General features: G+C 37.9%; 1 protein-coding gene across 1 annotated transcript in view; it reads right to left on the bottom strand.

Moving 5' to 3' along the window:
• Window positions 1-10123, bottom strand: part of pkn2a (protein kinase N2a) — a 37158-nt gene extending 27035 nt beyond the window's left edge. Inside the window, exon 1 of the mRNA XM_088429410.1 lies at window positions 9882-10123. Within this exon, the coding sequence (XP_088285536.1) occupies window positions 9882-9902 (21 nt within the window). The 5' untranslated portion in view covers window positions 9903-10123. The remainder of the gene's footprint in view (window positions 1-9881) is intronic.
• Between the last annotated feature and the right edge of the window lie 3765 nt (window positions 10124-13888).

The following is a 13888-nucleotide window of genomic DNA, read 5'->3' as shown; positions in this document are numbered from 1 at the left end:
GCCATCCGTGGTCAGTTCACTCAGTGGCATTAATCCAACCATTAGTAAATTGGATACAATTTTGAAAGTGTTTCCGTTAAATTCATTTTGCAGTCGCTAGAAGTCTTTGCCATCGCTGCAAAGGCTTAGCGACATAACATGACCTTAGACCATGGGTCCCCAAACTTATCATCACCACAGACAGTAGGTATTTTTTCATGGATCGGGGGACATATCTCTTCGTAAAGATGTCTGTTTATTACTCATTTAACTTATTTGCGATAGACAATTCGGCGCTCACATGACCAAAACGAATCAAAGAGATTCCCGACAGTTTTCAACGTATTTTTTTTTCCAAAATGAAAACGCTCTCATACTCTGACAATATAGTAATCTGACGTTTTTCAAGGTTAATGGGGACCGGAGTGAAAACCACGAAGTAACAAGCCCCCCAAACAGAATTTTTATGCATGTGTATGTGGGTACGTGAACTTTATAAATGTGAAAGGTATTTATACTTAACATATTTAAGACAAATATTACTGCAGTACCCATATGTACATAAATCTTAAATTATTACACTTTATATAGTAACTGTACTGTTCTCCCTTCCCATCCCTTTGGCTGAAGTCTCACGGAGAGCTGCAGTTATATTAGTGGTGCCCAGAAGTCTAATTAGAAGCCTGTAGCTAACGAAATATGATATGAGAGTTTACACTTGAAATTCCAATTTATTACAAAAGTAATCTAGATGAGAGATTTACAAAGCGCCGGTGCAGCGGTGCTCTTTCCTGCTCTTCTTTCGCCTCTACCTAACAGAGTGTGTATGTTTTATGAGAGAAACGGGCACTCCTACAGGCTCCCGGCGTGACCATCGACCAATGAGTGCAGGAGTAGATTCAACTGCGGGTCGGGAGTAGATTACAACTCCAGGTTCACGATGTCCCGAGTTGACGTCAGCAGTGCTCCATCTCCACTGTACACAATGTAAATGGTGCACTGCTTCGAACTGCTTGTTTTACAGGGGTAATATTTACTCTTTTCCAGCAAACCGGATTAGTGATTTCAAGCAAGATGTAATCTCACCATTGTAAGATTATGATGCACTGGAAAGATGGTACACTGCCCTCACTATCGATTTTAGCACTCAAAACTCTGTCTGGAGCTGGAAGGTTAAGTAAAGGCTTGCAAAACCCATAGTGCATAAACAAGCAATGAAACAGTACAAACAGTTTGCCAAATGCATAGTTATGGTGGCTAGAATGAGTGTTATTTGCCTATTTTTAGTGCTACTGTAAAACAGCTCCATTGGGTGCACCTATGAACAGATGGCACACATGTGAACCAAACTGAAAACAAACGGAAGCTTTAAAACAGTCTTTAAAGTAGTTCCATGTAGATATGAGCATGAGTGCTAACTTGCACACAGCAGCAAGCATGATGATTGATAGGAGGGAGAATGATGCAGCGCAACTCAATGCTGATGACATACAGGTATGTAAACAAACATGCATGTAAATGACCATTTGCCTTGGTAAAGTTCTGAACAAACTATCTTGTCCATTTCCGCTTTTCAAGCAATGAAGTCAATATAGCAACAGGCCTAATCCTTAGCAAAAATTAGAAATACAGAGTGTATGCTCCAAGTTCCCACTTCTTCCATGACAATCACACCCTGTTTTGGGGCTCATGGACACATGAAAAGTGTGAGGTCAAAAGAACTAGTTTGGTTTTGTGGCATGCAGAATAGTCCTATCATGATCATTACTAATGGACATTGAGATCTATTGGTATATAAAATGAACACGATATACCTATATTTTTTTCTGGTTCGATAAAGTGCTATTCCCATTGTGTGAGGTAGGACACACTTGCATGCACGCACACAACATGAAAAGTTTTGAAGCAGAAAGATTTAGCATACTCGAAGCTAAGTTATTTAATAGCTGTAGCTGTATAATCGCAGAAAGTTGAGCAGAAGAGATGTAATTAGTTCCAAGGCCTAATCCTGCGGCGGTGCGGGAACATTTTGGATTCAAGCCAGATGAACGAGGAGCTGCCCTTTTGATATACTATTGAGAGATTTTACGCTGCTTGACTAAAAAGGAAATTATACTTTGTATCTTTCAAAGTCCAAATGTTTCCTGATGACTCATAAGTGAAATAGAGTTCGAAACTACAGTAACCGAGGAGAATGGGGACACAAAAATGACTTGTTGCACTGTGAAACTTATTTGCGCTGGCCAGGCTGAACCAGAACAGTGTGAGGACACCCAGAAGGGCCCATTTTACTGTGCCACAATGCTTTGAAATCCATGTAAGCGAATCTGATAAGACGTTAATACATTTTTAAAAAGCATTTTAAGGTCAAACAACAAAAATGACATTAAAAAAAAAACAGAGTTTTTCAACAAGCTGCTGATCAGCTTTTGCAAATTTCAGTTTTTCAGTCAACTTGCACAATAGGGGGCACAGTGGCAGACAGGTTACCAGGTCTGCCTTGCAGTTCTGTGGTCGTATGCTCCAAAAGATCCTGGTTGAAAACTTGGAATTCTCACACGCATTAAACGCACCATACCACTGCACAAATATCCTGGTCTAACCCTATTCCTTAACATTCATTGTCCTGCTCTCCTATTGGCTGTGCTGTACAGCACAGCTCGCTCGTGTACAACTTTCTTGTCGTCGTTCAGTAAGGCCAGTGTCATTATTTGCGACCTTGTAAGTCCGCAATCCGAAGACAAAACAGGTGAAGGGACATCGCAGCATGTAGGCTTACCTCTAGATTTCAAGGCTTCACCTCTGTGGTTTAATAAATTTACAAGTGAAAGGAGTGCTTGCATTCATTCTGTGGTACGACATGGGGAAGCTGCAAGTGCTGATGCTGCTCAACACTTCCCATAAAGCACTAAAAGAGAGCTTTCCGGTGATGTGAATGCAAAAGCCTGTGTAACGAGGCGTTTTTTTGAGGATTGGTATAACCTCACTTTTGGCCATTTTCATCCACAGTTGCATTAGTCAAATCTGATGAAAATGTAGAATTTCAGTGTTTTTTTTTCTTTTTTTAAATTAAAGTTAATAAATTACAGCTACTGTTTACAGCCATTTTTTTAAAGAAAAATCTGCTGAAAATTAAAGTTTCAATATTTTCAGTTTATTTTTTCAAATAAAGTTCGAGTAGAATTTAAATTATTGTTTGCAGACATTTTTTTCTGTCATTTGCCTGAGATCTACCGAACATTGCATTTTTTGAAAGGTGGGGTACATCCATCCATTTTCTATAGCCACTTATCCTCACAAGGGTCGAAGGCTCGCTGGCATCTATCTATATTATAAAATTTAATATGGCGTTTATTTCGCGCTTGGAACAAATTAAGCAATTACATATAAAATGTGATTCAGTATAAGAATGATTCAGTAGACACACTGCACTGCGCAGCGGATTAAATTCGTATCTAGAGGTTCCATTGTACTAAACTTTCATTTTTAGCAATAAAAAGTTTCATTTCATTTTGGTTTCATTTATAGCTGATTTAATAACCAAATTATTGTTCATAACCCTAAACTTTATTTCACCCATACAAATCTTTAACTCATTAACAAATCCTGCCATGAGCTTCATAATGAACCTGATCATTTGAATCAGGTGTGTTGCAAAGAGAAACCCGGTAAACATGCAGTACATAGCCTCTCGTGGACCGGAGCTTGACACTTTTAGGCCATAAGGGTTAAATTCACATATTTTCACTTAAGCCTGGTTTATGCTTGACGCGTCCACAAGCTTTGTGTGGCTCCACGATTCAAAATGACATCATTTGGGCAACAACACCTCTCCGCACGGAGTCCGCGTGGGCCAGATTTTGTGCAAGGCGTACCTACTGGAATTTCTTCCACACAGAAAACATGGCAGATGAACTATTGCTTATGGAAGTTTGCCGGGTCAAACACCTTTATGATTCCGCTGAAAATGACTACCGTGACCTAAATACCATAAACAACTACTGCCGGGCACACACGCTGGGGAGGGATGAGGACTCTGTAAAAAAAAAAAAGCTTGGAAGAATTTAGATCATTTGAATGTACTAGGAGTCACTACCTTTGTTATAGAGTAGTGTTTTTTCTATGCTGTAGATTCCAATGACCTACATATAGTATGGGAGGTTATCGGCTGACTGCGGGTGAAAGCTGCACAGAGTAAAAAGTGCTGCAAAAAGCATACCGGCGATATTCCGCGCAGATCATTCATGCGTCAAGCATAAACCGCGCTTTACTGTTGACTGAAAACGACATTAAATTTACCAAGGCTCGGAATTCACCTGTTTTTGGAGTTCGGTCATCAAAATGACTTTTTACTGCTTAAATAGGCTAAATAAGTTTAAAGGGTTACTATCATTGTGTCATTGATGCTTTTTTTATTATACCATCTACAGTATTTACTACAACTGGGAGTAGCCATAAAGAACTCATAAATTGGGTCATTTTTTAGTGGAAATACCACTGTATTTCCATATACAGTAATCCCCCTACTTCGCGGTTAATGGGGGCTGTCAACCCCCCGCGAAGTCTGAAACCCGCGAAGTAGGGTATCAGTTCCTAGATTTCTATGTATGCCCCAATATAGCCACAGTAACCAATAAACAATCCTTTTTTTGTATTTTTCCCTATTTTATTTCCTTTCTCCTTTTATTTAACATTACATTATCCGTATTAACATTATTAACATTATTGTATATTTATAAAATAACTAATATCACTTAGTTTGTTGGGAATTTGTTCTCAGGACTGGTTATCTGCACCAAGACTCCGGTGAAACAATAAGCAAGTCATCACGTTGAACTTCACATTTATTTTGGCTCATGTATGGTGTATCATGTAGTATCTGTTGAATAATAAATCAACAATAATCTTAAAGTCAGTAAACTAACATATAAACACTTAATCTATGAATTTACTGTATTTTTAGCTGACATTAGCGGGTTAGCAACAACTAACAACAACGACTAAAGTGCAACCTCTACACAAACAAACACATAAACAGAATAAACACTCATCGCTTACTAAACATAGGCAGTAGCGTGCGTTATCAACATAAATGATAATAAATTATAAATATGAGCTTACGTTGTCATTCACTACGTCACCGTAACGAGCCGAATGACGCACAGAGAACGTAAAACAGGAAACGGAAAAGCAACGCGACCCGAAAAAATTAAAAGCATGCATTTCAAAATAAGATAAATAAACGTCACAAACTCTAACGCTTGAAGAATTCTTAACATAGTTATTAACTAATATTACTTCGGTATTTGATTAATACAGTACTGTATAATGTACTTTTTTGCTTTTTTCAATTTTTGTACATTTTTGCACATTTTTTAAATGATTTTTTTGTTTCGAAATATTTTTTATTTTTCCTGGAAAAAAACGCCAAGTACTGAGACCGCGAAGTAGGAGGGATCACTGTATTATGTTTTTATATTACTGTATATATTTGTATGACAATGTTGATAGGTTACATTTCTTACATACACATTATTATATAATCTATTTATCAGCTTTCCCAAAAGTAGCAAACCAAACATTCATATTTAGATATCACCATCAAATTAAATTCAAGTTTTAAAATGACTATAAATGTTGCAAATGTGTCTTTCAATGTATTCAATACACAAATAGCGATACAATATACACCCAGTGGAAGTGAACTGCAAGAAACCCTTCAGTGGAAGTTCCTTTTTAAGTTGGGATCTATAAGCACATGCTCATGGTGAAAACAATACCAGTCACATGCTGTAGCAGCTGTTAAAAATATACAGCTATAACTGACCTGCAGACAGCTAGCAAGGGGACTGAACCATACCATTCTTACAAAAGGTTAACAACTGTCACCTGCACGTGTTCAACTCGACAGACTTTTTAAAACATATGAATGGGGATTGGGAGGCGCAGGGCACTATTAGGTCCAAAAATTAAAACAAATTTTCATACAATGTGCAAATCTCAAAAATCCTACAGCAAGAGCTTCATTCAAACAATAGGACAATGGAAAAGTTGAGGCCATTATCCTGCTCCTTCTTTCCGCGCCTTCCCTCCTGTATGCATGATAGCTATCTCAGTAGCTTTCCATCCCACCATCGGCACTCCTGTGGCCACAAACACTGAGAGATCGACTATATCTATCTAGTCACCTATAAGGCTAGTTTCACACTGCAGCCTAATGTGACCCAATTCCAATTATTGGTATCTGATCTTTAGATTGCAGTGTGAACAACACAGATCTGTTATTTTCAAATGCGACCAAGGGCACTTGGGTATGTGGTACTAAATGCAATACATATCCATTTTTTTGATATGGGAATTCAGTCTGAGTGGCCAGGTCCCATTCAATAGACTCGCATGTAAACAAACAAGCAACAAACGTCACAATTCTGCGCTCAAAAAGGCGGGAGCAGATAACAAATAAATAAAACAACAATCACGGACAAGGCGAAGGGAACTCAACGAAGGGAGAGAGAGAGGTATATTTTGTTTTGTCTCTTTCTCTCTCGCTCGAAGCTGGTAAACTTCTCGTTTGACGCAAGCAAGAGAGACGTTGCTGGCAGTGCAGAAAATGCCATGAAAAAAAAAAAAACTCACCCTGCTTTAATTTAACAGACTGAAAATATTCTGGCTCCACTAACAGCTATTTCAACATGGCCAGGTACTTCCGTAAACACGTTAAGCTTGCCGGCTGCCTGTGATGTCAAGATGTCCTCAATGTGCATGCAGGACAGTTTGTGGCAGTTTAGCATTCAAAAACTGAAAAATGGGTCAAATACAGGTCACAGTTATTTGGAAACATGTACCCCCCCCCCCCCCCCCCCCCCCCCAAATGGATTTCTCAAAAATCATCTGAATTGAGCATTAAGGCCTGCAGTATGAACCCCGTCTTGAACACAACTAAAGATCACCTATATGTCAAATTTGGTTTAATAAAAGGACAGCGAGCAGTGGCAGCAATTTAACTTATTTATATGACTTAAAATGTTCTTTCATAGGAACCTGTCTATGTCTAAATGTAGCTGTAGTCTGAATTTACAATATAAAACATGATTCAATATTGATGCAGTACAGGTTCATGAGACATACGGGACAATGCGCTGTCAAGTCACTGTATGATAGTCAAGACAAATGTTGTGAGGAAGCCAACCATTACTTCAAAATAAACTGTACGTATGGTACCAAGAACATATGATGCAAACTGCCTCGGAACGCTTTTATTTTGAAGTTCCTCCTGGAAGTATAGTTGCAACAACGCTCAACTAACTAAACTGAAAATCTTCGGCTCTGAGAGTGATCAGGCTGTTGTGAACAACATGGTTTTGTTCAGAAATCAAATTCACAAGGTGTTGTACTGAAACAAACTTAGAACTGTGTGTTCAATTGAGGGCGCGAAAAAACAAGAAAACCAAGCAACTACTGACATTATTTTTTTTGTCAATTGACATAATGTATATGTATTTTTTCCTTGATCAATGTTCGATTTTTTTTTTTTTGGACAATGTCATGCGGGCGACCAACAATATCTAGCCGGTTGACTGAGCACGACACATTGAGCCCCCCTGAAATATTAAAAAATAGTAAATGTGTCATTAACAACTAAAAGATTATCATAATAATCATCATGCGATCATTGAGCCATCGCTTAATTTAAAATTGTGTCTAATCAAACTAAGACATTTGCAAACGTTTCTTTTACTTTGAAAATGGAATCAATAACTGAATCAGTCACAGGTTGGTTAGTACAACACTGATATTAGTTGGTTAGTTGTTTTTCCCAACACAAAACAAAGCCACATAAACAAAAATAAATGGTTAATAAACACTCAGAGGAACAAAATAGTTTTAAAATACTAATAGGAACACTATAGACAGACACTACCTTCACGTCCCACATTGGCTTTACACAACATAGTAAATATGGCATATTAATATTTAGAGACTCAAAAAACAACTACACTGAGTACATTGCAGTCACACTGACCCACCTGTACCATCTGTTGGCCCAGTTTCATCTACAGTAGCCTTGAGAAGTATTACTATGAAACGGTCATAGCAAGACAAATAAACACACTAGTGGTCTCCTAACACCTAAAGCCCAGGTGTCGCTAAAATTCAACATATGATTTACTGGTATGTGACAGCTGCAGTTTACTATTCTGAGAAATTCACCTTGAGTGTGACGTCACTCAAGTGAAACCACACTCAATTGTGACTCAGGGCTTTTTGTACGCCTAAAAAATACACAAACGAAATGACTATGAAACATCCTGCTGTATGGTGTAAAAGTAGCAACAACGTGAATTTGTAATGTGTCTTCATGTGGTCCATGTGATACTGTCACTACAGTGCATGATATCCAGTTATATTTAGTATAAAAACTACAGATTATAAAATACATCCTTACACTTGAAATATCATGCAAGTTAACGTTTAACCACTGTTGAAGGGTATCAGTGGCCTTTTTTTTGTTTTTTTTTCCAAGTCGTATGTCCATATGTTGAGTACAATTCACATGGTAAAGAATAGATACGTTCTTGTCATTAATGTAATAATGATCAACATAAAGACAGGAAAACCTAACTTAGATGACCAAATAGAGAAAAAAAAATTAATTGCTAGTCTATCTGGTTACCTGTGGTTGTGTTATTAGTTTAGTACATGCTAAATGCTATCTTGGCGAACAGTTTAGCAGTGCTACACAAGTCAGTACACTCTCCATTACTCAACATTTCTTTGCTCAGTATCAAGCGTTGTGCCAATCTAGTAAAATTTGCATCCAGAGCCCCTGTAACATGAGTTGACAAGTGGCTGTTATTATTTTGCTACATCAAATAAAATATTAACTATTGCCACGCACACACTGCAATGTGCTCACATACTAGTCATTGCTGTTTGATTCAGTCAATGAGTAGCCTACTATATTTCTTTGCAATGTCCGACTGTGTAACAAATTGACAGTGAACATAACTCAGGCCAATTACTAAACTCGAGTGACTACAGTATTTGGCTTTTTTTTTTGGTTGTGCAAAATCTTGTTTATAAAACAGAAAATCCCACGCAGGCAATACTTTATATTTTCATTAGCACAACACTAGGACCTGCGTAAATATGGGGCAAAACAATGGTGCCAGTGAAATTCACCGGGACAGCTCAAAACTGGGATGTTTAGTCTCCCTACTCAACATTATCAATTGTATTTCCACGAGTTAATGTTTGACCACTATTGGAGGGAACTAGTGAACTTTATACAACTGGCATGTCGGTTTGCTGAGTACATTTTTTATGGTAAAGAAAATTTGTTAATGTTAAAAATGCTAAATTAAGCAAATCGAAGTTACGTTAGTAGCATCCCAGTAAATTAAAGTTTAACCGATACTCAAGGAAACCAGAAATCTTTTTACAAGTGGCATAACCATGTATTCTCATGTGTTGTCTACAATTTACCTGGCAAAGAATACAAATTGGCCATAATGTCAACAATGCTAATTATAGCAAATAAAATACGTTAAAATGTTGCATTTAGCAAGATCCCTGCACGTTAACGTTTAACGACAACTCGACTGGAACAAGTGACCCTTGAAGTTAATGTCGTGGACAGGACAGGAATATAACGTCAGTGCTTTAAAACGTGAGGCATTTTATGGATAAGCAAGTAAAGTTTGGATAATTGTTTCTCAGGCCTCAAATCCCTTGGATCATTCCCCTCCACCAGGCAAACTTTCCTGGGCGCACCTCATCCACAAACTGCTGGGCTTCGTCGTCAAAGCCGCAATGAAGTCAAACTTCCCCTCGTGGCTTTTTGTCCTGATCCCCGAGTAACTTATTTCACTTTTTCGTCAATAGTTGTCAACTTTTCCTACCTGCACGGAGTCGGCGGCCATCTTACTTGTCGCCTTTGAATCAAATCCTACGGGGAGAGAGCAGGGAAGGTGGAACTCCGAAAACAACTTTTTTTGAACGTTTCCCAGCACAAACGTCGACCTTCGGTCATCTCGGGTAGGATAAACTTCCCATGGTTGTCTTGTTCCGCGATCGCCCGCGCCCCGTGTTCGCTGGTCCCCCCAGCAAAAAAAAAAAAAGAAAACCCTAAAAACTAAAGGCTGTCCCAGTGCAGCTGGAGAAAGAGGCGGTGGTTAAGGGTGGAAGAGTCCGCCCAGAAAAGCCCAGCCACCGCCAACAAGTACCGACAACATCCGACATACTCATCCTCCCTCCAAAAGTTAAGAATTATACCCAATAACCCCGTGTTAATCACGTCCACACGCTTGACAATCAACACCAACAGCTGGGGAAAAACCCCTGCTGGAACAAAAGCTGTTTTGTTTCATTTGTACCAAAAAAAGAAATATTCATTCTGTGCACTTTTGTGCACCCATTCAAATTCACTTAAATTGACAATGTGTAATATTTAGACAGTTATTCGTTTTGAAAATCCAATATCAATTTCTATAAGGTGTAAATAAATATGTTATATCCAACGAATTTATTTCCTTATATATAATCGTAGGTCTAGTTAATCGCTATTTTTATTGCATGGGGCGTGCCGCGCAGATGGGAGCAGTCATGTTTCTTTATGCTACGGAAAGCGAATGAGGAAAACTTTCACCAGCGTAATACAAATCACGTTTCTGATATCAGTTTGTGCAGCAAACACGCATGACGGTGCACAACGATCGGCTTGAAAGTTTGACCAGAGTTGGGAGTAATCCATTTGATAAATAATGTAATTACAGTAATGGATTACTTTTTGCTGTAAAGCAATAGTGTAATGCATCACACACACACACACACACACACACACACACACACACACACACACACACACACACACATACCTCGACACACACACCCACACACACACAAATAGTAATATTTCACTCGGTACAAATGAGAGTAACATTTTTATTCTGAAAGTGGTGAATTTCTCCCCCAGATTCGCCCTGGGCAAAATGTGTACTACAGCAGAGATTGTGCAGCAGAAGCAGAAGACAAGTTGAATATGGACAACACATACGCTCATTACTTCGTGTTAGTCAGAGATAAAAACAAGAAGAATATAACAGTTAGGTGCACTGCTGTCCACTTTACCAAATAGCACCAGTAATTTGACAAAACATTTAGAGTGGTCCCATAGTAACTTGAAGTTAGCAAAAAGAAAACACGTGGAGGATTGAGAGCGGGGATAAAACGAAGCAGGTAAAATTATTTTTCTCTTGAGATGCCACTTTGACCTCAAGAGGTTCAGAGGCTCGTGGCGGAGTATGTCGTTCGTAGATGATATGCTGTCGCTTTTCACAGTTGGATTCGCCAGCATTTCGAAACCATGTCTGCGAGATCCCTGTCACAACAAGCAACAATGACAAGGTAAGCTAACACAAATTTTCACCATGCCTTTGCTATTAATAATAGTCTATAAATAGTTGTGGTCAATATGTATCAAGATGAAGCATACAAAAATTCATGTTAAACATGACGTTAAGCGCAATAATGATGATGAAAGCTAGGTGCTAACGTTAGCACTTCATATCCGCCAAACTGCTGCCGAATGGCGGCTCATAACTCAATAACCCATATGTCAGGTCACGCCTGTCTCGACCGTATTCTAAAATAATCTCAAACACAAAGCGTTACTTTATTCTGTTGTGTGAATGGCAACAGGTAGACAAACAGGTTCATTATAGTTTCTATTTCTCGTGGAAACTAGTACAGTAATTGTTCTGCTTGTGTCATGAGAATGGATAGATGGACAATAAATAATACATACAGGTGTGCATTGGGAATTTTTTACATGTCACCTAATTAGCCAGAATGTGTTTTTTTCAAAACATACGGTCGCTTTTGTTCCTCTATCTATGCCACATAAGTTAAGTCAGTAATTCAGAACATATACTATGATTTGGTGCTGTGCCATACAGGTTCAATATTTTTCCTAAACAATGTGCCTTGTTTCAAAAATGTTTTATCGCCTGTAAAATTTTGCTTTTTGGTCAACAGTTGCAGTTGAGCTTCTAGCAATTTTGGCATGTGCACAGTTACATGAATAGATGATTATGTTAGTAACTCATGATTATCTCACATAGATAGCTACTCTTTTGTTAAAAGGGCAATTGTTGTGCTCTATAGTAAAGCAGCGGAGAATAAATAACAGTAGAAATATCCTGCGTAGTTTGAATATTTCATTAATACCTTGTAGAATTGCTTTGGCACTCTAAAAGACAGAAAGAATGCTTTTACAACATAAGGAAACGGAAACGTTTAACTTTAGTGACACGACAAATATGTAGAACCGCGACTACCAAAGGATAGTGACTCACAGCTCAGTTAAAAGTGCTAGAAAGTAACTATTTATAGGTATAGTTATATTTATAGTTATTTATATGTCCTTGTACTTGAGTATTTTATTTTCTGACAACTTTATACTTTTACTCACAATGCTTGAAAACAAACATCTGTACAATCTGTACCTTACGCTGTACATTCTAAGTCAAATGTCAGATTAAGTCATATGTTGGTATCAATTATATTTTCGTTTTAAAATTCAAAGCATTCCTATCGATTTATATAGTAAAATACCCTAAAAACTTCCATAACAACCTCAACCATAAAAAACAACAAAAATCATAGGTAATAAATAGCTAAAAATATTTTATTCGCTTTAGCTCGATACTTTTCAGTAAATTAAAAATCAGTGATATTTATTATGTCTAAAAGACATTTAACACCCCAGATTAGGTGACAGTAAATATCTCCACATACTTGAGGATTGGAACCCAGGATTTACATAAACTGTATGCAGATCCCGCCTTTTTTAATCACTATTTTTTTTCTGAATGTAGTTTCCCAAAGAAAATGGACGACAAAACGTTTTTGACATCGAAAGTGAAGATAACATCAGTATTCATTTACAATGTTGAAAAAAAAACCCACTGAGCTTGCCCGTGTCTACAAATTTTTGACTTAGATATTAGATATTTTGACTTAGACCTTCGATATTAACATCTAAAACTGTTTAATTTTAATGGTACTCTTTGTATTCCCAATTAAATTTAAATCACAGTATTTTTTTAATGTATTTAAAGTACTCAGTATTTTCAGAAGTCACCAAGAGCCATATCGGAAGGATAATATGCGCTATATTGTGAGTTAATCCCAAATATTTCAACTTGTATTTTTATTCATTTATTATAAAGTATTCATTTAAAGTTCAAATATTTCAAATATGTTCAATTAAATAAGTACTTTTAAGTACATAGTGTGAGTAATTTTTCCCACATCTGCGATAATATATCATTCCTGAATTGTGCCCACTTTGTGAGCAGGATTTCGACATACGGCTGTTATTATCATAACGATGATGATTCATGATGCATCCTGTCCGGAGCACCTGTCCCCCACATCAGCTTCTGAGGATGGTCACCATAGAGACACACAAAAACAGAGCAGAGACATTATAATAGCCTTGGATGGAAGCACTCGGTCAATACATATACCTGATAAGACCAAGGTGGTTTTATTAAGTGGAAAATGTTCATCTTAGGAGGCCACAATGTTGTCGTTGTCCACATATTACTTATTTGAGCGATGGCAGCAAGTACACAAAGAGCTTCCAGTTCCAGACATGTGAGCGCTGTTTGGTAGCAAGTTAGATAATGCGGAGGCAAGTTAGTCTTTTCACCGAGGTGTGACATGTCATGCTGCAGCCCCAGAGGACACAACCCAAGTGCTTGTCCTTTGGTTTTGTCATAGCAACTCCTCCTGATCCGGCTGGCTTGGCAACTCCAAAGTAAACTCTCTTGTTCGCTGCAACTGTCACGTTGCAGATGTCAGCAGGTTTAACAGCATATACTGTACAGTCATCAGGGGCGGC

Source organism: Hippichthys cyanospilos, chromosome 12, assembly GCF_059441005.1.
Source record: "Hippichthys cyanospilos isolate Australia breed blue-spotted pipefish chromosome 12, RoL_Hcya_1.0, whole genome shotgun sequence".
NCBI classification, from domain to species: Eukaryota; Metazoa; Chordata; class Actinopteri; order Syngnathiformes; family Syngnathidae; genus Hippichthys; species Hippichthys cyanospilos.
The sequence above is the reverse complement of the archived record's forward strand: the minus strand, read 5'-3'. Positions and strand labels throughout refer to the sequence as shown.